The sequence below is a fragment of the Mastomys coucha genome, unplaced genomic scaffold (assembly GCF_008632895.1).
Source record: "Mastomys coucha isolate ucsf_1 unplaced genomic scaffold, UCSF_Mcou_1 pScaffold8, whole genome shotgun sequence".
Taxonomy (NCBI): Eukaryota; Metazoa; Chordata; class Mammalia; order Rodentia; family Muridae; genus Mastomys; species Mastomys coucha.
The window spans coordinates 38,569,928-38,595,123 of NW_022196914.1; the positions used below are offsets into that span (position 1 = coordinate 38,569,928).

The window sequence follows — 25,196 nt, forward strand, 5'->3', positions numbered from 1 at the left end:
TGTCATGAATAAACAGGACATTCATTTCTGCTGCTCATTGTCTTCTCTGAGGTCACAATATTCTGATACCAGACTAGTCACTCCTCAGCTGCAGAGCTTGTTTCCTGATGTGCTTTTACTTAAGAGAATACTGTTTATGTTCATATATCATCTCCCAGCCTAAACATATTATATAAGATTTGGCCTCACTATATAATACTATGCAAATATTTATCCAATCCAAGATATAGTCACTTCTTTCATAAACATATTTCACAGACTTTCTTCATGTAAGCCATGTTGCTATGCATTACAGGTCAAGGAAGAGGTGGTTAAGGAAAATTGGAACAAAAATTCCTCCCCTCAATACAATACAGCAAACTAAATTATGATACCAACTTGAGAACTACAAAGTACTATTGTCTACTTCCACCATCTTGGGACATCCCACCAATTTCCACCTTCTTTCATGTTATAGCTTTTATGTCTCTTCTTATATCATGTCTGCAGGCCGATCCCTGAGATATTAAATATCTTCAGTGTTCTATCATGTAACTTTTTCTTTCTTTCTTTTTTTTTTCACTTTGTGAAACAGGGTTTCTCTGTATATGGTTGTCTGTCCTGCAACTCATTCTGTATACCAGGCTAGTCTTGAACTCAGAGTTCTGCCTGCCTCTGTGCTGGGATTAGAGGTATACACCACCAATGCACAACTATCACGTAAATTTTAAAAAGTGATACTATGGTCTCTGTGGTCCACTGCACTTTTGTATTCCATCCTATTAAAAATCAATTATAGTCTCTCCAAAGACTATAGACTCAGATATCAATGTACATGAATATTTTCTTGAAGTATACACTGGAGATTACAGACACTGTCCTTTCCAAACTGATTCTCTTATATCCAACCTTGTCTTAGCTAATAGCAAGTTCACTCAGTTGTATAGGCCAGATCCTTAGGAGGGCATCTAGAGCCTCTTTTCCCACTGCATTTCTACCCTGTTGCTAGGTCTCCATGATTTTAAGCCTTTAATCTACCATCCGTAAAGCCACTCTCACTTTAGTCCAAAGCACCATAATCTCTCTCAACATTACGGCAATGACTGCATTGACATCCTAGCTTCACTTTTTCTAGACAAGGCTGAGCCTGTCAAGCAATCTACCACTAAATTACACCCTGAACATCACTGTGCAAGTTTTCTATAATTTATGTGTTGACTTTTATTTTCATTAGTTTCTAAACTATAGCCCGAGTTTTTCAAACTCAAACTTTATTTTTTCATACCTATGACTTAAAGTCTTCCAACGAGTACTATATACATATATATTTATACGTGTATCATACCATATACATACCATACCATGTACATGTACACAAAGACAGATACATACATGTGGATACACACACTTAGCATGATTTACAAAAGTCACATACATGTGGGTTTTCTATTCCTCATCCCTAAACTCTCTGAGAACCATTACAATGTGAAGTGTGCTCTTCACAATTGCCTTTTCCACCTGACCTTGCTTCCTCTTCATCTTTATTTAATGAAGGAATGCCCATTTGCCTTCATTTCCTCAGATCAGCTGACTTTTGTAGGGAAGACATTCAACTCCAAAGATTAGTTTGGTTTTATTGCTTTATCTTAGTTTGTCTTTCCTCAGTTCAACTTCTATAACTAATTTTACCTTTACTTATGCAATCATTTAAAATATACTGAATCCTTTTCCAAATTCCATAACTGCTTATTCTTCTGTCTCCCTCGTCTAGAAGTCAGACAGTATATAGTAGTTGAATGGATGAATGAATGAATGATCAATTTGGTGCAAAGAACAATATGAACTATTTCTGTGATTTGATATGCATAGTAGATCTCTGATATGGAAAGTGTGATTTTCATTAGCTGGTTACTTCTAATATCCTCAGGAGAGAACGTCTAAAGAGGAACACAAAACCTGTCTCCTAGGAAAGGGATGGGGGAAATTATGTACTTATATTTTTAATATAAAATATTTTATGAGTCTCCTTGCTACTGCTGGCAAGGTTTTACACCGCATGGAGGAAAAGTACTGAGAGACTGTGTACTCTGATATGCCAAGTTCAAGTACAGAGCCATTTAGGGGAAGAGCACTGAGAGCTTTTATGTAGCTGTTCTGGAGGATCAGTGGACAATGGCTGGAGCTTCAAAAAAATGTGTAATAGTTATTAAAAGAACTGAAAATGTCAGCTGAACTAGGAATTTCAGATAAGTGGATGGATGGATGGGTGGATGGATGGATAGCTAGACATGTGGATATATGGGTGAATAGATGGGTGGATTGGTAGATAGATAGATAGATAGAAAGATAGATAGATAGATAGATAGATAGATAGATAGATAGATAGATAGATAGATAGATAGATAGATTAGATACATAGAAAGATTAGATAGGTGGGTAGATGAGTGGGTGGATGGATTAATGGATTGGTAGGTGGATATCTTAAGGTTTATATTTCATCTTCTATTATGACTTTAAAAAATATTATGTGAATAATAGAGAAAATCAGACTGCACTGTGACCATACAGACAACTGTAGGTTCTCACAGTAGACAGTGTGTCTTCTATACTTGTTTTGTTTTTTGATCTTGGAAATTAAGTTAACCTGCATGAGTTTCTGTTTCATTTAGTGTTTGATGAAGGAGTTGAGACATAAAGACTTTGTAATCTTATTGAGCCACTTAAACATTCCATAGAAAACTATTGTTATTTTCTCTATTGAAAAAATATCTTCTTCCCTTGCCTTTCAGGATATTCTTAAGGGGAGAGAATTCTTAGTTATGAGAATTCAATTAGCTACCTTGCCTCAAAGCCACTCACCACATTAAATATCCACTAAGGAGCCATTCATAGAAACTGGTCAGTAAGAAGCTATCTATTTCAGAAAGTGGCAGAGTTTATCAATTATCTAAACTTGTTTAAAGTATCTACTACAAAGCTGATAACATGGAAAGAAAGAAAGAAAGAAAGAGAGAATGAAAGAGAGAGAGAGAGAGAGAGAGACAGAAAGAAAGAAAGAAAGAAAGAAAGAAAGAAAGAAAGAAAGAAAGAAAGGGTGCAGATGAGTGTCACCCAAATTAAAATTAAAAATTACCTTCTTGGAGGAAGATGGCATGGTGACTTTAAAAGTGTCCTTTGATTCTTTTCTTTGAAAGATTCTGAAAGATAAGTTATAGAAAATGAAGAGTCCTAATTCTGGGACTTCCATGATCCTGCTCTCCACCCCCCAGTACAACTGTGGCCTTCAGCTTGTCTTGAGTTATGTGTTTGACTTTGTTCTCTGAATAATGTACCTTATGCTCTCTGGTATAAATTTCTCCCAGTGATACATGCCAGAAACAATCTGGTTGAAATCATTTTCTATATCTTAAGTAACATGGCTCCAATTTGGGACAAAACCCTAGGACCAGACTCAGTCTGAGGTTAAAAACTTGGTATCTTTTATCAGAAGTTTTGAATGGAGCCAAACATCATCTATGCCAGAAAATGCAACTTATCTACAAAATACCCATCTAGCTTAATGAGGTACAACATGAAGTAAAAGAATGAACATTGGTTTGAAATCAGGAATGAACATTGGTTGAACCTGGATTTAAAGCAGCCAAATCTATTAACTAAATGTCTTTGGAGTATGTACTCAAGTATTCTTAAAACAGGGATTGAGATACACATTATCTTCATTCATATCCCAACTTGAACGTTCTTGACGAAGAGACCCTAGTAAGAAGACACAAGTGGAATTCATTTATTTTCTAAGTGGAGAGAACACTGGGAAAGGAGATAGTGAAGCAGAGAGACTTGGGCCATATTTCAAGGCAATTATTGAAAGATTGGATGAACTTAAGCCTTGCAGATCTTTGGATTTTTTGGTTTCTGTTTATTTGGTTTTACATGGCAATACATTTTATTTTAATTAATTTCTTATTTTTAAAAATTAAAACATAATTACATAATTTTTTCATCCCTTCCTCTTTCCAATACTTCCCATTGATGCGCCCCACCCATTTTCTGTATAAATCATTGACTCTTTTTTAATTATTATTGCCTTGTGTGTGTGTGTGTGTGTGTGTGTGTGTGTTTGTGAGTATATATCTAATCATATAAATACAACTTGCTCAGTCCATTTAGGGTTACTTATATGTTTTAGGGCTGACCACTTATTGGATAAAATTAGTGAGCTCTTCCCAGGAAAAGACCATTTCCTTAGCCCTCATCATTCCTTAATTACTAGTAGTTTTTTTGTCTATTGGAGAGATCTGTGAGACTGAAGTAGGAAAAAATGCAAAATACATTTTTTGTTTCAGTTCGTTATTAAACCAAAAAAATAAGGGTTCTGAAATGTACACCTAAACAACTCCCAGCGTCAGTCCTTAGTTGAGAGCTTTTTGGAGAAAAGACCTCATGTATCCTAAAATGACCATGAACTTGCTATACAGCAAAAGATGAGCATGAATTTCTGATTCTCTCTAGTGCCGAGATTACAGTGCCATCCCCACACCTGTGTGTATGGTGAGATTACAGTGTCATCCCCACACCTGTGTGTATGGTGAGATTACAGTGTCATCCCCACACCTGTGTGTATGGTGAGATTACAGTGTCATCCCCACACCTGTGTGTATGGTGAGATTACAGTGCCATCCCCACACCTGTGTGTATGGTGAGATTACAGTGCCATCCCCACACCTGTGTGTATGGTGAGATTACAGTGCCATCCCCACACCTGTGTGTATGTGGAGATTACAGTGCCATCCCCACACCTGTGTGTATGGTGAGATTACAGTGCCATCCCCACACCTGTGTGTGTGTGGTGAGTTTACAGATGTCATCCCCATACCTGTGTGTGTGCTGAGATTACAAGTGTCGTCCCCTCACCTGATTCATGTGGTCCTGGGAATTAAATTTGGAGTTATGGATGCTAGGCAACTGGATTATCTTCCCTAGCTCTTCTCTAGAAATTTTGATTCTCAGGCATTATAGTCTATCTTGCCCCAAAGTTATGGAAATTAAAGCATTCCTTCCTCTTTGATCCACCTAGCACAAGCCAAGAGTTAGAGAAAAGAAACTGAAGAGTCACTGACTTCCTAAGTGGTCTGTTTCTATATCATTGAGATTTCTTCCTCATGATTCTTCACAATGAAGGCTGGTTACAACTTCTAAAAACACAAAAAAAGAAAGAAAAGGAGGGAAGAAAAGAAGGAAGAAAGGAAGGAAGGGAGGAAGGAAGGGAGGATGGGAGGGAGGGAGGGAGGGAAGGAAGGAGGGAGGGAGGGAGGGAAAAATGAGTAAGGCCTGGTGGCACTCTCCTTTTAGCCTACAGTGACACTAACCAGGTTCCAGGACAGAGCAAGTACTGGGCCAGCCAAGGCTACACAGAGAATCTATGTCTCAATCTCTCCTCCCCCATCCACACCCCCAACAAAAAGTTTAAATACAGACTAGCACTTAGTCAACTGGATTAGCTCCTGCTGCGGGTGTTTTTCTTTCTCTGTCCTCCAGTTTGCAAGTGATAATCATCATTAAGGTCATCATATCCTTTTACCACCTCTGCTGTCTTCCTGTCACCACTGTCCATCATGCCTACCGACCTATGTTGCTTTCCAAGAGGAGTCCCTAAGACTAGCTTAGGGAATCGGTAGCAAGCAGTCTCAGGCTGCGGTCAGCTTGGAGGAGGAGGAGGCCATGGTTGATAGTTTCTTCATACACTGTCAGTCTTTGGACTCAGACTGAGTAAGGCTTTGCCAGTTCCCATTGGTCTGGTCTGTTGGGATCATTGTACTCATATCAGCAACACACAATCACATGAAAATTCATCTACTTCTCACACATTTTCTCAGAGCTTCCTCTGACCTTATACCATGTCACCAAAACGTTGGGCTGTTTCTCCCACAAAAACCTATGGGATTGAGGCCATGGGAATGCAAAGAAGATACTTCCCCAGTACATTAGCACAAACTTCCGGAAAACAGAATCACTCTTTCACCGCCCCAGTGCCTAGGGCTCTATACTTTGTTGGGTTCAATACCATAAAAGATAGTACCCTAACAGTGCTAGATGTATACACAAGCTGTGTGTTTCGTAGTTCATCCCAGCATCTACTGGTAGGTTCTCCAAGACACATATTTGGTATGATATGTTAACTTACAATCATAAAACCTGAGCAGTAAATCAGCTCCTATCATATCTTCAGCATGATGCAGAAGTTTCTCCTGGCCTGGGCTTTACAGTACAGTGGAAAACTAGGAAAAGTGTGCACCAGGAGTGGGTGAATTAAACTGATTCAGAAAATCCATGAGTACATCGAAAAATTTAAGAAATTATAAATGAGCTACTTTATAGACATACAGCTAAAGTAGAGCTAAAAATTTTCATGGTTATGCCACAGGATCTAGTAATTTCCATAAACTAGTAAAGATTGAACCTTACTATTTCAGGATTTGAGGAATTTGGAGGCCAATCCATGACCCAGAAACACATCATTTACAGGAGTATAATTTTAGTACAATCCAACCATATATTTATTCTGTTTTCCAGGACAAAAATGTATGAGTTTTGATGGATTTGTACATTTTTTTCTCTTCTGTATGTCATAGTAGAATTTGACACATACACATTGATACACCACACACACACACACACACACACACACACACACACACACACACACACTTTCCCTTTCTGTCGTGTTTTTCAGGCTGATCTCACTTTCTCAGCTCTACCAGCTCAGAGAAAGAGTGAACATATGCTTCTCCATATGCCCTCCACAGACTCTTCTGTGCAGTCATTACTCAGAGCTTGGGGACTGAGGAATGTTTGTACTATTTTATTTTTCTTCCTAGTGATTCATTCTACTGTACATTTCAAAATCTGTGGTAAGTTGAAAGATTCAAGAATTGAGGTGTATCTCAGTGCATAGTTTCCCATCTGTTAAATGAACGATTTTATTATTAACCAGGAATTCTGACAAAGGAAAATGAAATGACATTCAATTATTTTTTTTTATGACAGAGGGGCTCAGTTTAAAACACCAGTTATCTTTAATCAATTTCATACACTGCTAGCACATCAGGAAACTATTCTGTTTTAAACTCATCAACAGATTCCAAATCCCACCTTAAAATCTCCACAGTCCCCCCTGATCTTGCTCCTGTTACCTTCCAACTGTCTGTCAGAGACCCTCATTGTATTCTAGCAAAATAGGCCTTCAGCTGTGTCATTAACTCAAACATAATACAGACATAGGGGAGGGTAGCAAACCAAACACCTGCAACCAACTGCCACCAGGTGCCTTTTGTCTTGTGGGCCCCTTAAGGGCTTCTTAGAACCCAGCATCCAAGGTTCAGGAAAGAAGTAATGATGACCTTTTGTGACTTTTGGAACCACACTAGAAACTCTTCCAAGTGCCATCACACAGCCATGGCTTTTACTCCTCTAGTCTAAGAATTCACTTGCTTGTCTCTTCCGCTCCACCAGCCACCTATGGTAGGAATTTTCCTATCTTGCATTACCCAAATGCCCAAGGAATTGCTCTTGCCTCCAGTTATCAAAGCCTCACAAGGAAAGCCTGAATTGGATCAAAGTTTAAGTACAGTCTGGAGAATTTCATGTGTCATAAAGTTGTGAAATGTTTCCAATGCCAAGCCAAGGAGATGCTTGAAATTTTCTATATTTATATCTTTGATCCTTCTATCTTTTTCCTCTCTATCTTGCATTATCTTCAAGACACTCCAGTCTAAATGGAGAGATGAACTTTCACTTGATGAAATAAATGCTGAGCTGTGTAACCTTCTCGTAAGGTCTTCACTACAGAGGCCACTCTGAAGAGAAACAGTCAGTGAAGAGCATTCAGAGAATGTGGAGTGTTTTGTTAAATTTGTTGAAGGGTGATGTCTTAGTAAGGGTTACTGTTATCAAATACCACAACCAACAGCAAGTTGGGAATGAAAAGGTTTATTTGGCTTATGCTTCTGCATCATAACTCATCATCCAAAGAAGTCAGAAGAGGAACTCAAACAGGGCAGGAACCTGTAGGTAGGAGCTGATAGAGAAGCCATCTCTCTTGTTATGACCTTTAGGTGATCCAAACTGTGGGGTTTTAAAGGGAAAAGTTGAACGATGTTATTGATAATTCCCACTTTTTGATGAGGTACTGATACTCTTGTCAATGAAAGCAGTTCTCTGGGGAAGTTGATTTTCTGCTCAAAAGTGATAACAGATTAGGAAGCAGAGCCTGTTTATCTTGGAATTATTTGTCTTTGATGACATTACTTAAGTAGGTCACTGGGTGAGTGGTAGCATTAATTCTGATAATTGCATGTTGATTTAAGGATTTTCTAATTAAATAATTAGATTGTGTCTGACCCGTCACAGAAGTTTTGAATTCCTTTAGTTTTACCAGCAAATTCAATATAAAGCAAAGTTCCACGTATTCAGAAGCTCACTAGAACATCTTTTCCCATGGAAGACAAGATGCTAATAGTATATAGCAGACAGTCATTATGTATCTAGGGAGCAAACAAATGAAGACACTCAAAACAAATGCACATGTAGTCACACCACACACACACACACACACACACACACACACACACACACACACACACACATACACTCTCTCACACACACTCACACTCTCACACAATACATACACAGACACATACATACCCACATATACACACAGAGAGACATAAAGAGAGATCTGTAAAATATATGCATAGTTATTTTGTATCAGTTTTTAATTTGGCAGGCTACCAATAATTAATTGGCCAGTTGAGATTAAGTGTAATTCCTTCCCTGAGCAACTCTAAAGTAAACAACCATGAAAGCATTTTCTGAGTAATCTGGAAGAAATTGACATTTAAAGGAGTTAACATTACATCTGGACTTTAAGGCTATTAATTTCATAGAGCGATTAACTTCATTACTCTGTCTTATCATGCATTCTGAAAGGCCTCCATCGGTGGGTGGACTGAGCACCCAGGGTCAGTTGAAACTGCTCCTATCCCAGCCTTGCTGTAAGTGGAGCCTGCTCCTGGAGACCCTGCTTCATGGTGGTGGCCTCATACCGAGACTCCTGTTGAAAAGTTCAAGTGAGTATGTATAGTTTCAAAAATGTCCTAAGTGCACAACAAAACAAACAAAACCAAGCCCATCAACTGCAAACAAACATTCATTGCTAAAGTTGAATAAAACTTTTACTCTTCGTAAATATCACCCAGAGGGTAGAAACCAAAAGCATATGCTGGCAGCTACGGGCAGTCACAGCAGAGGAAATGCTCTGCAGCCTGATTGATCATTTTATTGCAGGAATTCTAAGTAAAAGAATATTTTTGTCTGATGCTGTTCAGTCACAAGTGCCAGTATATAGAAGCTATCTACATCAGTCTTTGAAATGCCTAAGAGAATTGGAAGAAGGCAGTTATATTTTCAAAGTGTAAAGCTGAATTAGATAATAAATTAGTCGAAATTACATTAGACCAGCACTCAAAAACTTAGTCTACCTTGAAGAGTACTTCAAGACAGCACAACAGCAGCTGTGGCTTTCCATCATTTCCACTGTGGACAGAGACTTCTACTTCAGGAAAATTATGATGGAAAATTGAAGAGTAAGAAACCATGTGTCTCTTAACTAAATGTCTTTCCTGCCAATACTCCTTTAGAGAAGAGCAAGGAGTACTGCCTGCATATACAACCTTGTCCCATCCGTCACCTACAGAGTTCCCACCATCCCACTTATATGGATTCCTTTTGTATACCACACATGAGACTAGTCAAGTTTCCTAAATCAAACTCTGGTCTAGCTCCTTACCATATGCAGGAGCACATCCAGAACCTTCAGCCATTTGAACTAGCCTAGTTGTCTGACCTTTTGATCTATCCCCACCTGAGTATTCCCTCATACATACCAGAAACCCACCCAACCCTTTTGAATCACAAAGGCAGCAATATGTGAGCTCCCACTACACATAGGCTTTCTTATCCAGAAGCCCAAGCAACTCTGCTTTTATCAGTCTGCAAGAGCTTGTTGCTGTTTCAAATGCTTGAGCAATCCTCAGCCTAGCTTCTTGTTTCCCTGAAAGTCAGTGTTTGCCACTCTGGCTTCTTTATTTGTGCTTACCATTGCTTATATGTGAACAACAAATATATCTGTACATCATACCTACATTCCAGAATGAGACCCACAGCATTTCCTTGTCCAAACTGCTCCAGTCATCCAATCATTTCTAATAAGTTTTGGGTTTTTTCATTGCCACCAGGATCTCCCTCTGACCTTTCCTCAGCACCCATCCTTCTGTGTTCAAAAATTTACATAAGATATACTGAATATAATTTAGATAAGTAGGGTTCCTTATAAAGCAAAGCAAGTTTCTTAAGAAGTGACAGTAGACAATGGACTAAAATATTGTTGTGCTAGTCTCCATTTTGTATAGACTGTATACAATTTCTTCAACTTCTACAACACCTTCCTTGAGGATTTTATTCCTGTACAAATGATAAAATTCATTAAACTGTCTTGTTTTTGTTTTTCGAGACAGGGTTTCTCTGTTTATCTCTGGCTGTCCTGGAACTCACTCTGTAGACCAGGCTGGCCTCGAACTCAGATATCCACTTGCCTCTCCCTTCCAAGTGCTGGGATTTGTGTTGGCCACAACCAAGCAGCTTAAACTATCTTTCAAACTATGGTCTAGCTACTCCAACAATGGTGGCTGATGAATGGAAGGTCAAATATTCTAATAGTTATTCAATCCACAAGGCTGGATATGCCAGATTTCCAAAGAAGTAGACTCTAAGCCAGTGAAGGAATGGACTTGCTAGCAAACAGAGAACAAACAGGCAAGGACAGAGTCAGCTTCCATCTTCTTTGTCGTCTATATAGGCTACCAGCAGAAGGTGTAGTCCAGATTAACAATCTCGTGCCAAAGAACTGGATTGGACATGGGTCTTCCTACTTTAGATGATTTAATTAAGAAATAAATTATTCATGTTTGCTTTGGTAAATTTCAGGTAGAGTCAAGTTAATGTCCAAGATAGCCATCACACATGGCAAGCACGCAACAGCAGCTTCGAAGAGAAGTTTCCACACCTACCCCTTGCCTACCATATTATTCATTTTCCAAAATCCACCTAGAGAAGGAGCCTCTCAGGAAAACAACTGCTTTGTCTTAGGCTACTATACCCAGCAAAACTCTGAATTACCATAGATGGAGAAACCAAGATATTTCATGACAAAACCAAATTTACACGTGGATGACATTAGCTGAAATACTCCACAAAGGGGAGGGAGAACCTGTGGATACCAGAACCTTATCCAGAGGTTAAGCATGGCCCTGGTTGAGGGATGGGGCCACTCACACAACCCATCTCCAAAATTTTAACCCAGAATTGCTCCTGTCTAAAGAAAATACAGGGACAAAAAGTAGAGCAGAGACTGAAAGAAAGGCCATCCAGAGACTGCCCCACCTGAGGATCCATCCCATATGCAGACCCCAAACCCAGACACTATTGCTGATGCCAAGAAGTGCTTGCTGAAAGGAACCAGATATAGCTGTCTCCTGAGCCAGACCAGGCAGTCCTCTGCTGTAAATGTGTCAGGGACCTCATATCAGGTTTGTGGCTGAGAGATCTCAGTGGTCCTGGTCAGTTGAGACTGCTGGTCTACCCATGGGGACGCCCTCCTCCTCATCTTCCTCAAGCTTTCCCCCAATTCAACCACAGGAGTCCTCCGCTTCTGTTCATTGGTTGGGTGCTATTATCTGGACCTGACTCTTTTAGCTGCTTGTTGGGTAGAGGCCCAGTCTTAAACAGGCCCAGTGTAGGTGGCAGTAGTTGATGTGAGATGATGATTTAATGACTTTGTAATGCCATGAAGATATCCTTTCACAGTCCTTGAGAGGACAACATTGTATATGGATGAAAGCAAAGGTAATGCGAAAGCACATTTAAATGTCCCAGCCAATGAATCATGGGTTGAATAAGATGTTTGAGAATTGTAACATTTATTTTTAGTAACAATCTTCCCCAAATAGTCATCCAGAGCATCTTCCAGACTGCTCTATCAGCTTATGAAATGCAGTCAACACCCTACAGCAGAACTCTTTAGGAAGACTCCTGTTGGTTATGTGCTCCTCTATGAACTGATCATGGTGGATGAGTGTGGTACCAGACCCTAGCTGCATATCCATCCCAGGTCACAGAGTCAGCAGCATTCAAACAAATAAGTAGAGAGTTCATATTATGGGGAGAAGACCAAGAAGATGGACAACAGTGACTAGTTCAATAAAAACTAATTTGGTTAAAATTGATACTAGGAAAAAACTAGCAAGTCTCTCTGTAGAAAATCTCTGGGTTTTTTTTTCTAATTTCTAGATTAAGAGTGGCCTCTTAAAAGCAAGCCCAATGAATAAAATTATAAAAGAATTTTAAAGAAAGGTTCTCATTCCTAATGACCCTAGATTATATTAATAGAAGTCATTAAAAATAATATAAGACATGATTTGATACTATCTTTAGCACAATATATATTCTGTTTATTATGATATAGTGGTTTATTATTCAAGCAAAATAGGAATTATTTCTCAATTCCATGTGTCATATAAATTTAGTAATGCCTAACACTCTCATTACTGATCTTTAAAAGAAGCCATAGTAGAGGCAGAAGGGGGATAATAAGGGCAATAAAATAGCTTTGTAGTTGTGTAATTACTCATGAGGTTTAATAAAGGAACTGATTGAAAATTTGCTTCATTCTTAAATGATGGTGTCAATATACTTAGGAAATATTGACAATTTGTTTTTCAGAATTGATTCCATGATTCAAAGAATATGTGAATTTTCTTACGCTACACTTTTAGTTTTCTGAGCTATATGGCTTTTAAAAATATTTCTTGAATATAAATACTTTTTAAATGAAAATTTAGACAAAAAAATTCCTTCAATTCAAAAGGGATTCTGACATTCAGGAAAACTGTCCTCAACTCTTGCAGTGATGACATTATGGTTCTTCTCACAGACAGTTTTATAGTAGCCATGCACAGATGCATCTGAAATGGTGATGTTGAATGATTATATCTCTCAGAGTGTGGTGCTTCTCAACTGCAACTAATAAGCAAATGTCATAGGGATGTGGTGAGAGCAAGGTCTCATCCCCTGATCCCCACACTTTTGCTCTTTTCAAGAAGAAGTTGCTGGCATGGAGAATAAGCAGAATGCAGGCGGCAGTGTGGTGTGCGCCATCTTTGAAGTTCTGTACAGTTGTCACTTGTCCCCACAAACATTTGGAAATGTTTTTATGAGCCACATGGAAGAAGAACAGCTGTGGGACTTTTTATTCAACATTCCAGGTACCAGAAACTTACTGTTTATGAAATAAATGCTTTGTTGATACTTAAGTGGTCTTTAAATGTGTTTTCAAAGTTTGATGCACATGAGTTTTGCTGATTCTTGTTTGTAAAAGTTTACCATGCATCTTATAGAGCTTCTGTTTGGAATTATTAATCATATATCTCCTGTTAAATGTGATGTATTTGGGATAAAGTAGAGAATCCTAAGGGGAAAAACTTTAGAATGAAGGCTCTTTTTAATTCCTTAATTGAGAATCTTCATCCATCCAGATTGCCTGAAGGCAAGTCTGTAGGGTTTTTTCTTTTTCAATTAAAAATAGATTTTCTTATATAATACATTCTAATCATAGTGTCTCCTCCTCCATCTCTTCCCAGAATCTCCCCATCTCTTCACCCTTACAAACCCTCTTTTAAAACAGACAGGCAAAACAAACAAACAACGCAGAACAGAACAAAACAATAAAAAAGCAAAAAGGAACAAAGAAAAATCATGAGAACCCCATGTACCCAACATGCGCTCAGGCATACATACACACGGGGCGGGGGGTATCCATAATATACAAAATCAGAAGCCATTATATATAACCAGAGAAAGGACCAAAGGAGCTGAAGGATTTGCAGCCCCTTAGGATGAACAACAATATGAACTAACTAGTACCCTCAGAGCTCCTGGGGACTCAACCACCAACCAAGGAGTATACATGGTGGGACTGATTGTTTTGGCAGCATTGTATAGTAGAGGATTGCACAGTCGATCATCAGTGGGAGGAAAGGTCCTTGGCCCTGTGAAGGTTCCGTGCCTCAGTGTAGGGGAATGCCAGGGCCAATAAGTGGGAGCGGGTGGGGTAGCAAGCAGGGGGAGGGGAGAGGCAACAGGGGTTTGTTCTTGTTGGGTTTTTTTGTTTTCTTTCTTTTCTTTTTGGAGGGGAAACTGGGAAAGGATGAATCATATGACATGTAAATAAAGACAATATCTAATAAAAAATATACTTTTAAGTTTAAAAAAATGCACAGATAAACCATGACAAGACAAATATCTTCCAAAATACCATTGAGTTTGTTTGAGTTGGCCATCCACTGCTGGGTATGGGGCCTTCAGTCCATGAATGTGGTTTGAGCACCCAAGAAACTCCACTGAAGAAAACTGTTTCCCTTTGCAAGCAGTTGTCAATTGGATATAGCTTCTGGCTTACGGATGGGAGATCATGTCTTCCCCCACCCCATAGCATTGTGGCCTGACCTGGCTTGGAGTTGTGCAGACCTTGTGCTTGTTACCACATGTGAATTCATCAGTCCTGTTGTATCATTTGTATCTTCCATCCCTCCTGGCTCTTAGAATCTTTTTGCCATGGTCCTAAGGGGAGGAGTTTGATGGAGATTTAGGACTGAATGTTCCAACGACTTGTCACTAGTGGCACATTTTCTGGTTATGGGTCTCTGTGTTTGTTCCCTTTTACGTACTTCTACTACAGGATGAAGCTTCTGGGGAGATGGCTGAGCAACACACTAGAGAGTATAGCAAACTATAGTTAGGAGTCATCTTTTCGCTCTATTTCTTTAACAGAACTATTGTTCTGTTCTAAGTCAATGCCCTGTCTTGTCCCAGTTTCATGGCCACCTAAACATTGCCAGGTATGGGTTCCATCTCATGAAGTAAGCCTTAAATTGTAGGCAATTTCCTTGATTGATGATTAGTGTAGAAGGGCCTAGCCCTCAGTGGGCAGTGCCACTCCAGGGCAAGTGCCCCTAGGTAGTATAAGAAAGCAAGCTGAGTAAGACAAAGAGAGCGCTGGTGACAGTGCTTCTCCATAGCCTCCACTGCAGTTCTTAAATGCTTGAGTACCTGTGTTGACATTCTAAAGACAAAATACTACCTGAAGTAATAAAACACATCCTTTCCCCACCAAGTTGCTTATTTTTCACATTTTTTAAATTTGATATTTTATTTATTTACATTTCAAATGTTATCCCCTTGCCTGGTTACCCTCCAAAAATCCCATATCCAATCCCCCCTCCCTTGGTTTCTATAAGGGTGCTCCCTGACCCACCCACTCACTCCCACTTCCCTGCCCTGGCATTCCCCTACACTGGATCATCAAGCCTTCACAGGACCAAGGGCTTATCCTCTCACTGATGCAGGAGGCAATCCTCTAAGGAATGCACTAAGACAATCCTCTGCTACATATGTGACTGGAGCCATAGGTCTCTCCACGTGTACTCTGGTTGGTGGTTTAGTCCATGGGAACTCTGGGGGTTCTGGTTAGTTGATATTGTTGTTCTGCCTATAGGGTTGCAAACTATGTCAGCTCCTTCAGTCCTTTCTCTAACTCTTCCAATGTGGACCCCGTGCTCAGTCCCATAGTTGGCTGCGAACATCTGCCTTAGTATTTGTCAGGATCTGTCAGAGCATCTCAGGAGACAGCTATATCAGGCTCCTGTCACCATGCACTTCTTGGCATCCACAATAGTGTCTGGGTTTGGCGTCTGTATATGGTATGGATCCCCAGGTGAGGCAGTCTCTAGATGACCTTTCCTTCAATCTCTGCTCCACATTTTGTCTCCATATTTCCTCCCTTCAAGTTCCATCAATTTACCTAAGAATTTCGTGAATACATTGTTTTTAATAGCTGAGTAGTACTCTATTGTATAAATGTACCACATTTTCTGTATCCATTCTTCTGTTGAAGGACATCTGGGTTTTTTCCATCTTCCAACTGGCTATTATAAATAAGGCTGCTATGAACATAGTGGAGCAGGTGTCCTTGTTATGATGTTCGAGCACCCTTTGGGTATATGCCCAGGAATGGTATAGCTGGATCCTCAGGTAGTACTATGTCCAATTTTCTGAGGAATTGCCAGGTTGATTTTCAGTGTGGTTTTACCAGCTTGCAATACCACCAGCAGTGGAGGAGTGTTCCTCTTTCTCCACATCCTCTCCAACATATGCAATCACCTGAGTTTTTTATCTTAGCCATTCTGACTGTTATAAGGTGGAATCTCATAACAGTCAGGTTGTTTTTATTTGCATTTCCCTGATGACTAAGGATGTTGAACATTTCTTTAGGTGCTTCTTAGCCATTCAGTATTCCTCAGTTGAGAATTCTTTGTTTAGCTCTGTTCCCATTTTTTAATACGGTTATTTGGTTCTCCTGAGTCTAACTTCGTGAGTTCTTTGTATGTATTGTATATTAGCCCTCTATCAGGTGAAGGGTTGATAAAGATCTTTTTCCATCTATTGGTTGCCTTACAGAAGCTTTGCAGTTTTATGAAGTCACCTATGTCGATTGAAGCCGTTGGTGTTCTGTTCAGGAAATATTCCCCTGTGCCCATGTATTCAAGGCTCTTCCCCACTTTCTCGTCTATTAGTTTCAGTGTATCCTCTTTTTTTTTTTTTTTTAGATATTTTCTTTATTTACATGCCATATGATATCTCCTTTCCCAGTTTCCCCTCCAAAAAAAAGAAAGAAAAAAAAAACCAAAAACAAAAACAAAAAACAAGAATAAACCCCTGTTCCTTCCCCACTCCCTCCCCCATTCCCTCTGCTCGCCACCCTACCCTCTCCGGCATACTGGCCCTGGCATTCCCCTACACTGGGGCACAGAACATTAACAGGGCCAAGGGCCTCTTCTCCCATTAATGACTGACTTGGCCCCCCTCTACTATACATATGCTGCTGGAGCTATTAGCCCCACCATGTGTACTCTTTGGTTAGTGGAACTAGTTAGTTCATATTGTTGTTTGTGCTAAGGGACTGCAAACCCTTCAGCTCCTTGGGTCCTTGTATCTGGTTTTACGTGAAGGTCCTTGATGCACTTGGACTTGAGCTTTGTATAGGAGATAAGAATGAATTGGAGTGCATTCTTCTACATGCTGAAGAAGTATGAGTTAAATCAACACCATTTATTTAAAATGCTGTCTTTTTTCTACTGGATGATTTTAACTCCTTTGTCAAAGATCAAATGACTGTGGGTATATGGTTTGTTTCTAGGTCTTCAATTCAGTTCCATTGGTCTACCTGCCTGTCTCTGTACCAATACCATGCAGTTTTTTTTTGTTTGTTTGTTTTGTTTTGTTGTTTTTTTTTATCACTATTGCTCTGTAATACAGCTTGAGGTCAGGGATTGTGGTTCCCAAGAAGTTCTCTTTCTTTTTAAGGTCTTTGTGTGTTTAGGTGTAAGTGTAATTGTGGCTTCATAGCACAAATTGGGTAGTGTTCATTCTGTTTCTATTTTGTGGAATAGTTTGAAGAGTATTTGTGTTAGGTCTTCTTTGTGGTCTGATAGAATTATGCACTAAACTCATCTGGTCCTGGTCTTCTATTGGTTGGGAGACTTTTAATGATTGCCTTTATTTCTTTAGGTGTTATGGTACTTTTTAGATGGTTTGTCTGATCCTGACTTAACTTTGGCACCTGGTATCTGTCTAGAAAATTGTCTATTTCATCCAGATTATCTAGTTTTGTTGAGTATAGACTTTTGTAGTAGGATCTGATGATTTTTTTGAATGTCCTCAGTTTCTTTTGTTTTATCTCCCTTTTCATTTCTGATTTTGTTAATTTTGATACTGTCTCTGTGCCCTCTGGTTAGTCTTGCTAAGGGTTTATCTATCTTGGTGATTTTCTCAAAGAACCAGCTCCTGGTTTTGTTGATTCTTTGCATAGTTCTTTTGGTTTCTCTTTGGTTGATTTCAGTCTTGAGTTTGATTATTTCCACTGTCCACTCCTCTTGGGTGCATTTGCTTGTTTTTGTTCTAGGGCTTTAAGATGCGCTGTCAAAATATGAACTAAGTAGTACCCTCAGAGCTCCCAGGGTCTCAACCACCAACCAAGGACTGCACATGGAGGGATCTGATTGTTCTGGCAGCATGTGTATAGTAGAGAATTGCAAATTCGATCAGCAATAGGAGGAGAGGACCTCGGCCCTGTGAAGGTTCTGTGCCCCAGTGTAGGGGAATGCCAGGGCCAGAAAGTGGGAGAGGGCGGGGTGGCAGGCATGGGGAAGTGGGAGGCAACAGGGGTTTGTTTGTGTTTGTTTCTTTGTTTTTTGGAGGGGAAACTGGGAATGGAGAAATTTACATGTAAATAAAGAAAATATCTAAAAAAAAAAAAAAAAAAAAAAAAAAAGATGCGCTGTCAAGCTGCTAGTGTTACGTCCTATGCAGTTTCTATTTGGAGGCACTCAGAGCTATGAGCTTTCCTTGTAGCACTGTTTCATTGTGTCCCAAAGTTTGGCTATATTGTGCCTTCATCTTCATTAAATTCTGAAGTCGTGAATTTCTTTATTTCTCCCTTGACCAAGTTATCATTGAGTAGAGTGCTTCCATGTGTATGTGGGCTTTAGGTTGTTTTTGTTGCTACTGAAGACCAGCCAATATCCATGGAGATCTGATAGGATGCATGGGATTATTTCAATCTTCTTGTATCTGTTAAAGCCCATTTTGTGACTGATTATATGGTCAATTTTGGAGAAGGTACCATGAGGTGCTGAGAAGAAAGTATATTCGTTTGTTTTAGGATGAAATATTTTATAGATATCTGTTAAATCCATTTGGTACATAACTTTTATTAGTTTCATTGTGTCTTTGTTTAGTTTCTGTTTCCATCATCTGTCCATTGGTGAGAGTGCAGTGTTGAAGTCTCTCACTACTATTGTGTGAAGTACAATGTGTGCTTTGAACTTTAGTAAAGTTTCTTTTATGAATGTGGGTGCCCTTGCATTTGGAGCATAAGTGTTCAGAATTGAGTGTTTATCTTGGTAGATTTTTTTGACAAGTATGAAGTGTCCTTTGTTATCTTTTTAGATAACTTTTGGTTGAAAGTTGATTTTATTTGACATTAGAATAGCTACTCCAGCTTGTTTCTTGGGATCATTTGCTTGAAAAAGTTTTTCCCAGCCTTTGACTTTGAGGTAGTGTCTGTCTTTGCCACTGAGGTACATTCCCTGTTTGCAGCAAAGTGCTGGGTCATGCATACCCAGTCTCTCATTCTATGTTTTTTAATTGGGGAATTGAATCCATTGATGTTAACAGATATTAAGGAATAGTGATTGTTGCTTCCTGTTATTTTTGATGTTATTTTTGTGTTTGTGTAGCTATCTTCTTTTGGGTTTATTGAAAGATGATTACTTCTTGCTTTTTCAAGGGTGTAGTTTCTTTCCATGTGTTGGCATTTTCCATCTATTATCCTTTGTATAGGGCTCGATTTGTGGAAAGATATTGTGTAAATTTGGTTTTGTCGTGAAATATTTTGGTTTCTCCATCTATGGTAACTGAGTGTTTTGCTGGATATAGTAGCCTGGGCTGGCATTTGTGTTCTCTTAGGGTCTGTATGATTTCTGCTCAGGATCTTCTAGCTTTCATAGTCTTTGTTGAAAAGTCTAATGTAGTTCTGATAGGTCTGCCTTTTTATGTTACTTGACCTTTTTCCTTTACTGCTTTTAATATTCTTTCTTTGTTTTGTGAATTTGGTATTTTGACTATTATGTGATGTGAGGAATTTCTGATCCAATCTATTTAGAGTTCTGTAGCCTTCTTGTATATTCATGGGCATCTCTTTAGGTTGGGTACATTTTCTTCTATAATTTTGTTGAAGATATTTACTGGCCCTTTAATTTGGGAATCTTCCCTCTCTTCTATACCTATTATCCTTAGGTTTCGTCTTTTCATTGTATCCTGTATTTCCTGGATGTTTTAGATTAGGAGCTTTTTGCATTTTTCATTTTCTTTGACTGTTGTGTCAATGTTTTCTATGATATTTTCTGCACCTGAGATTCCCTCTTCTATCTCTTGTAATCTGTTGGAGATGCTTGCATATGTGACTCCTGATACCTTTCCTAAGTTTTCTATCTCCAGGGTTGTCTCCCTTTTTGATTTCTTTTGTCCGTGTGTGTGTGTGTGTGTGTGTGTGTGTGTGTTTGTGTGTGTGTGTGTGTGTGTGTGTGTGTGTGTGTGTGTTCTGATCAGAAAGCTTCTGTTGATTCAGCCTTCTACCTTGCTTTAAGTCAGGGTCTCCCTTGTTCTCTGCTGCTATGCCAATACTTCATTCTGCTTGGCCTCCAGTCTTCCAGGTGGTTCTTCAGTCTCAGCCTCTCATTTTGCATGTAAATGCTGAGATTCCAGACATGTGCTACTGTGTTATAGTTTCATGTATGCTTTTCGATTGAAGAATCAAACTCCTGGCTGCCAGGCTTCTATGGTTAGCATTTTTACCCACTGAGCATTCCTACCCACTGAGCATTCCTACCCACTGAGCATTCCTACCCACTGAGCATTCCTACCCACTGGAATGACAGTACTATGTGTTTCCACATATACTATTATCCCTTGATTCAGCAAGACAGAATGTTAAAGTTAGGGTGCTGTACATCTGAAGTGTTCATACATTGCTCACCTTTAGGCCAGGTAATGCTTGGCACATTGCTTCATCCTTAACATCCCAACCGGTCTCTTGGGGAGAGAGAGGTGAGAATTTAGAGGCTATTGTCATTGTCATTTTCTTCCACTTCTCTTTGACATCATTTGTGTTTGCAGCATATGTGCTTTCTTATCCCCTGCATTGGTGTTATGTAGCTTTCTGCCAGCGGACCCTACACGAGAGTGGATTGTCCTGGATCGGAGACAAACGGGACCTGTGAACAATAAGCAAAGAGAAACCATACCAAGTAGATGTATCAAGGTGTACTTTATTTTGGGTGCAGAGTGTTTTTATACTAAGGCAAAAATATTTGATTATGTCTTAGGCTCCATGTAGAAGCTTCGACTAGCTCAGAGCCATGCTGTTTCCAGACTTCTTGGACTGTGACTGTGGTCTTCTTATCAGCTGTGTTGAAGTCATTATTTTTCATCTTCTCTGCTCATTATCCTCACGACATTGCCAAAGATAACTTCATATGATGGGTTCAAAACCAGAATCTGTCATAGGTGGATTCTGTGACAATTACCCTTTCAAAGCCTTTTCTCTTCATTTTCTTTCCTTCTCACACTGCTTCTCATTTCCCTAAAGGAGATGAAGATTTCTCTCTTTCTTTTTTTTTTAGAAACAAAGATTTATTAGATTATTATGTATATATTGTTCTGCCTACTATGCCAGAAGAGAGCAACAGATTTCATTATAAATGGTTGTAAGCCACCCACCCTGTGGTTGCTGGGATTGAACTCAGGACCTCTGAAAGAACAGCCAGTGCTCTTAACCACTGAGCCATCTCCCCAGCCCAAGATGCAGATTTCCTAGTACAAAACTAACATAGAACTAGTTTACTTTGGATTTGGTTGTTAAGGAACAGGAGTTACACAACCATTAAAGCCCATACTTCCCTGCTGTTTTAGCTCCTTCTGAATTCTCTTGAAAGATGATAATCAGTAAGCTTCATCCTTCAAATGTTATTTATTATTCTTAAAGTATTAAATTCTTGGCTGTTATTCTTGATCACATTGAACATCTTTCTTGAACATGCATGAAAGTCTCTTAATTATTTATATTCTTAGTCTTTGAAATTAAGGAAAAATTTAAGTAATAACATTTCTTTGGTTTTGTTATTCTCTATCAGGTCTGAAATGACAATTTTAGAAAGATTTTTCCTATAACAATGAAAAACGCTTATTTTCTTAAACCAAATAGCAATGTGCCCAAACTGGTTTATATCCCTCCAGGAAGCTCTGCCATGGTCCTGAGGCTCACTTTAGTTACAACATCCTTCAGCTCTCTCCTCAGAACTCCTAAATGTTACATTGTGGGGGAAAGTAGTAGGCCCACACTTCTTATTGATTTTCTTATGTACTTGGCTGTGAAATATTTCTATTTTCCTCTAAAGAGTCTTAAATAAAGTCATAAAAAGTGAAAACTTAAGAAACATTATAAATACCTTCCTGTAAGCAGGCAGTGGTGGCACATGCCTTTAATCCCAGCACTCAGAATGCAGAGGCCAGCCTGATATCTGTGAGTTTGAGGCCAATTTGTTCTACCTGGACTACAGTTCCATGTTTGCCAGTGCTAACAGAGAAAGCCTGTCTTGAAACCACCCAACCAAGAAACAAACAAAAAACCTGGTCCGGCACTTTTCTCTCAGATTTTGTAGATATGAATTGAGGCTCTACCTATATTAAAGAGTTTTTTAATATGGTTGTAGTGATTTGGAGTATAAAATTAGATGATGGTAAATTCTTTAAATTATAGTATACAAGCCAAGCTTTGTGTTTATTTGCCTCTGTTTCAGTTTATTTAATATGAAAATTGACATTTATGACAAAAAGATCAAATTAGAAATTATTACTGAATGACACTTCTCTTCTGTTTTTCTCTTATTTGTTGGTTAGATGGAATTAATGCATGCCCCTATAGCAGCTAGAACTGGGACTGTGTGCATTCTCTCTACACTGTGTCACTTAGAAGTCTAAGTACCAATTTTAACTTTATTTTTTTTTTACACTTTGAGTGTGTGTGTATTTGTGTTTATGTATGTGCCTTACTCTTTTCCAAACTGCTGTGTAGTGTGCGTGTGTGTGTGTGTGTGTGTGTGTGTGTGTGTGTGTGTGTGTTACCTTACTCTTCTAACCTGCTGTATAGTTTTAGTCTTTTCTGTGAAGGTGAATATATGAGAGCTAATTGGACGTTTTGATGGTTTCTCATATTTCTTTAGGTTTTTACAGAGTCTCAGTTTCTTAGGATTTAGTTTCATGGAAAAGAATGAGTCAATATTTGAGTAAAAATGTTAGAGCTTTGTGAATTTTGCTCGTGCTATGATTTTTTTTTATTCCAGCACTTGGGTGCAGGGTTGAAGCCCAGGTTTTTACAGGTGCAAGTACTCTACCACGAAAGCTCCAGCAGCTTAGAGACTTTAGGATTATTGACAAGTGCTCTCTATAAAGGTTAGACAGTTCCTGCTGCAGCGCCAGAGTCAGCCTGCTACTTCCCATGGTCGTAACTGGCACTCTTTCATATACCAGGTAGGGGAAACCTCTATTTCAAATGGTTTATGAGCTGATTCTCAATTATATGATTTTCTAATTAAATCCAGCTCTCATCTTCTGTAGATTAAACTAGGTAACTACAAGACAGTATTCCCAGAAGAACCAGGCACAGCTGGTGACCAGGCTCTGCTAACCATAATATGCTCTTTGATTTTAAAGTCTCAGCGTTCACAGAGTCCCAGCCAGAAGTCATCCGCTGTCTGAGACTGGCACTGATGGACTCTGTCAAGGACACTGTGCAACAGATAATATCCACGATGAGATGCTGGAGAAATGGCGAGACAAACCTAAACAAGCCCCGTGTTCCTGATCATCTGCTTCAGAGCATTCCACAAGAATGGAATTATATTCCAAGCGATTCCAAAGGGAAAGAGTCCAATAAAGGTAACCACATTAGTTCCTTTCAAAAGTATCCACTAAAGAAACACTCTCTTCAGCTACTCAGCTAAATAAAAGTACAAAACTTCTAAAACCAATGAATGGCATTAATTTTCATTTCAACATACATAAGGGGCCTTCCTCCTCTTTTTACTGTGAGCCACATAGACAATGTAACAAGGAAAGAAAATTACCAAATGCTCACCATTTTTTATTAGTATTTCATGATTGTTTTGAAATTTCCTTTATTTCTTTATGTTTATTTTGGAGATTATAATTTTATCCCAACATCTCACTCTTCCCTTTCTTCCCTCCATACCATCCTGCATACCCCTCCTGACTCTCCTTCAAATTCGTGGCCTCTCTTTTTTCTTTTACTAATTGTTATTGTATGCATAAGTATATACAAATGTATTCCTAAATGTAACCTGTTCAGCCTGGATAATGCTTCCCATGTGTACGATTTCAGGACTGAGTACTGTACAATCAATGTGTAAACACCCTCCTGGGGAATGCCACCTCTCCTACCGTTCCCAAGCTGCCTATAAGTGATTCCAAATTAATATCTTTTGTTCTTGTGTTAGTATTTTCAGAACTCACATGTCCTTGCCTTACTTTAAATCTAGATACTAATCTATGTACCCTCATGGTCATGCATGTTCAGTTAAACTGGTTATTTCTCTTGGTTGTTTGGTTGTTTTCCTGAAACCCCCAGGTTTCATTTTCTTTTCCCTTAACACACCTTCAGATGAAGATTTTAAGTCCCAAATACCAACTAGTTTGGTAGTCACATATAAATTTTTGATAGGATATCTGTTTAGCATACCTGTATTTCTGTACTGAATTTTTTAACCTGTTGGAATAGTCCTTCTGCCAAGTGTACCTAAGTGTCCTTGTTCATGTCCATACTCTCATTTACTTCATTACTCAATCTTCACTGCTTTGCTTAGAATTCCATTGTCACTGAATTTTCAACGATCCCTTTGAAAGTATATCATCTGTGTAAATCTTCCCTTTCCTAAAGGAGAAATCTTTTCATATTCATTTTTAAAGAAGAATATTTTTCAACTTCAAGGGAAAACATTCCAAAGAAAATATTCTAATGGGCACCCACAAAAGCGAGTTGAGGGGTCTAGCCTTTCTTTTATTCTTCTCTGTGAATATCCTAAATACTGTAGCTCTTATTCATGAGCCTTCTACTACAAACTCAAACCAACTATCTATGAGTGACCTTACAAGTAATGTTTTAATTTTGTCCACATCCTATCAAACTGCTTTTGGATCTAGTAAAGATATTTAATTGAAATAGGAAAATGTCACCTTTTCAGTGGGTGACTTCTTCTTCACATAAGAGTTGTTCCCATGGTTTCTAGGTCTACTTCCATACAGCTTTTGGATGTATTTCATCCTTAGGGATCCAGAAAACATGGTCTGCATTTAACATTCCATTCTACTTAATGAGCACTGTCTGTTTAACTGTCCTATCACAATTTCCTTTC

At 38.9% G+C, this 25,196-nt stretch overlaps 1 protein-coding gene across 14 annotated transcripts in view; it reads left to right on the forward strand.

Annotated features, from left to right (window-relative positions):
• Kiaa0825 (KIAA0825 ortholog) overlaps positions 1 to 25,196 on the forward strand; it is a 422,279-nt gene that overhangs the window by 152,124 nt on the left and 244,959 nt on the right. For 13 of the 14 annotated variants that reach the window (XR_004115610.1, XM_031359885.1, XM_031359884.1 and 10 more), the window contains 3 exons: positions 8,965 to 9,104; positions 13,191 to 13,355; positions 23,479 to 23,703. Coding sequence is in view for 13 of the 14 variants with exons in the window: in XM_031359885.1 (XP_031215745.1) it covers positions 8,965 to 9,104; positions 13,191 to 13,355; positions 23,479 to 23,703 (530 nt within the window). In the remaining variant the exon portion in view is untranslated. The remainder of the gene's footprint in view (positions 1 to 8,964; positions 9,105 to 13,190; positions 13,356 to 23,478; positions 23,704 to 25,196) is intronic. The other variant, XM_031359882.1, reaches the window with a different exon arrangement.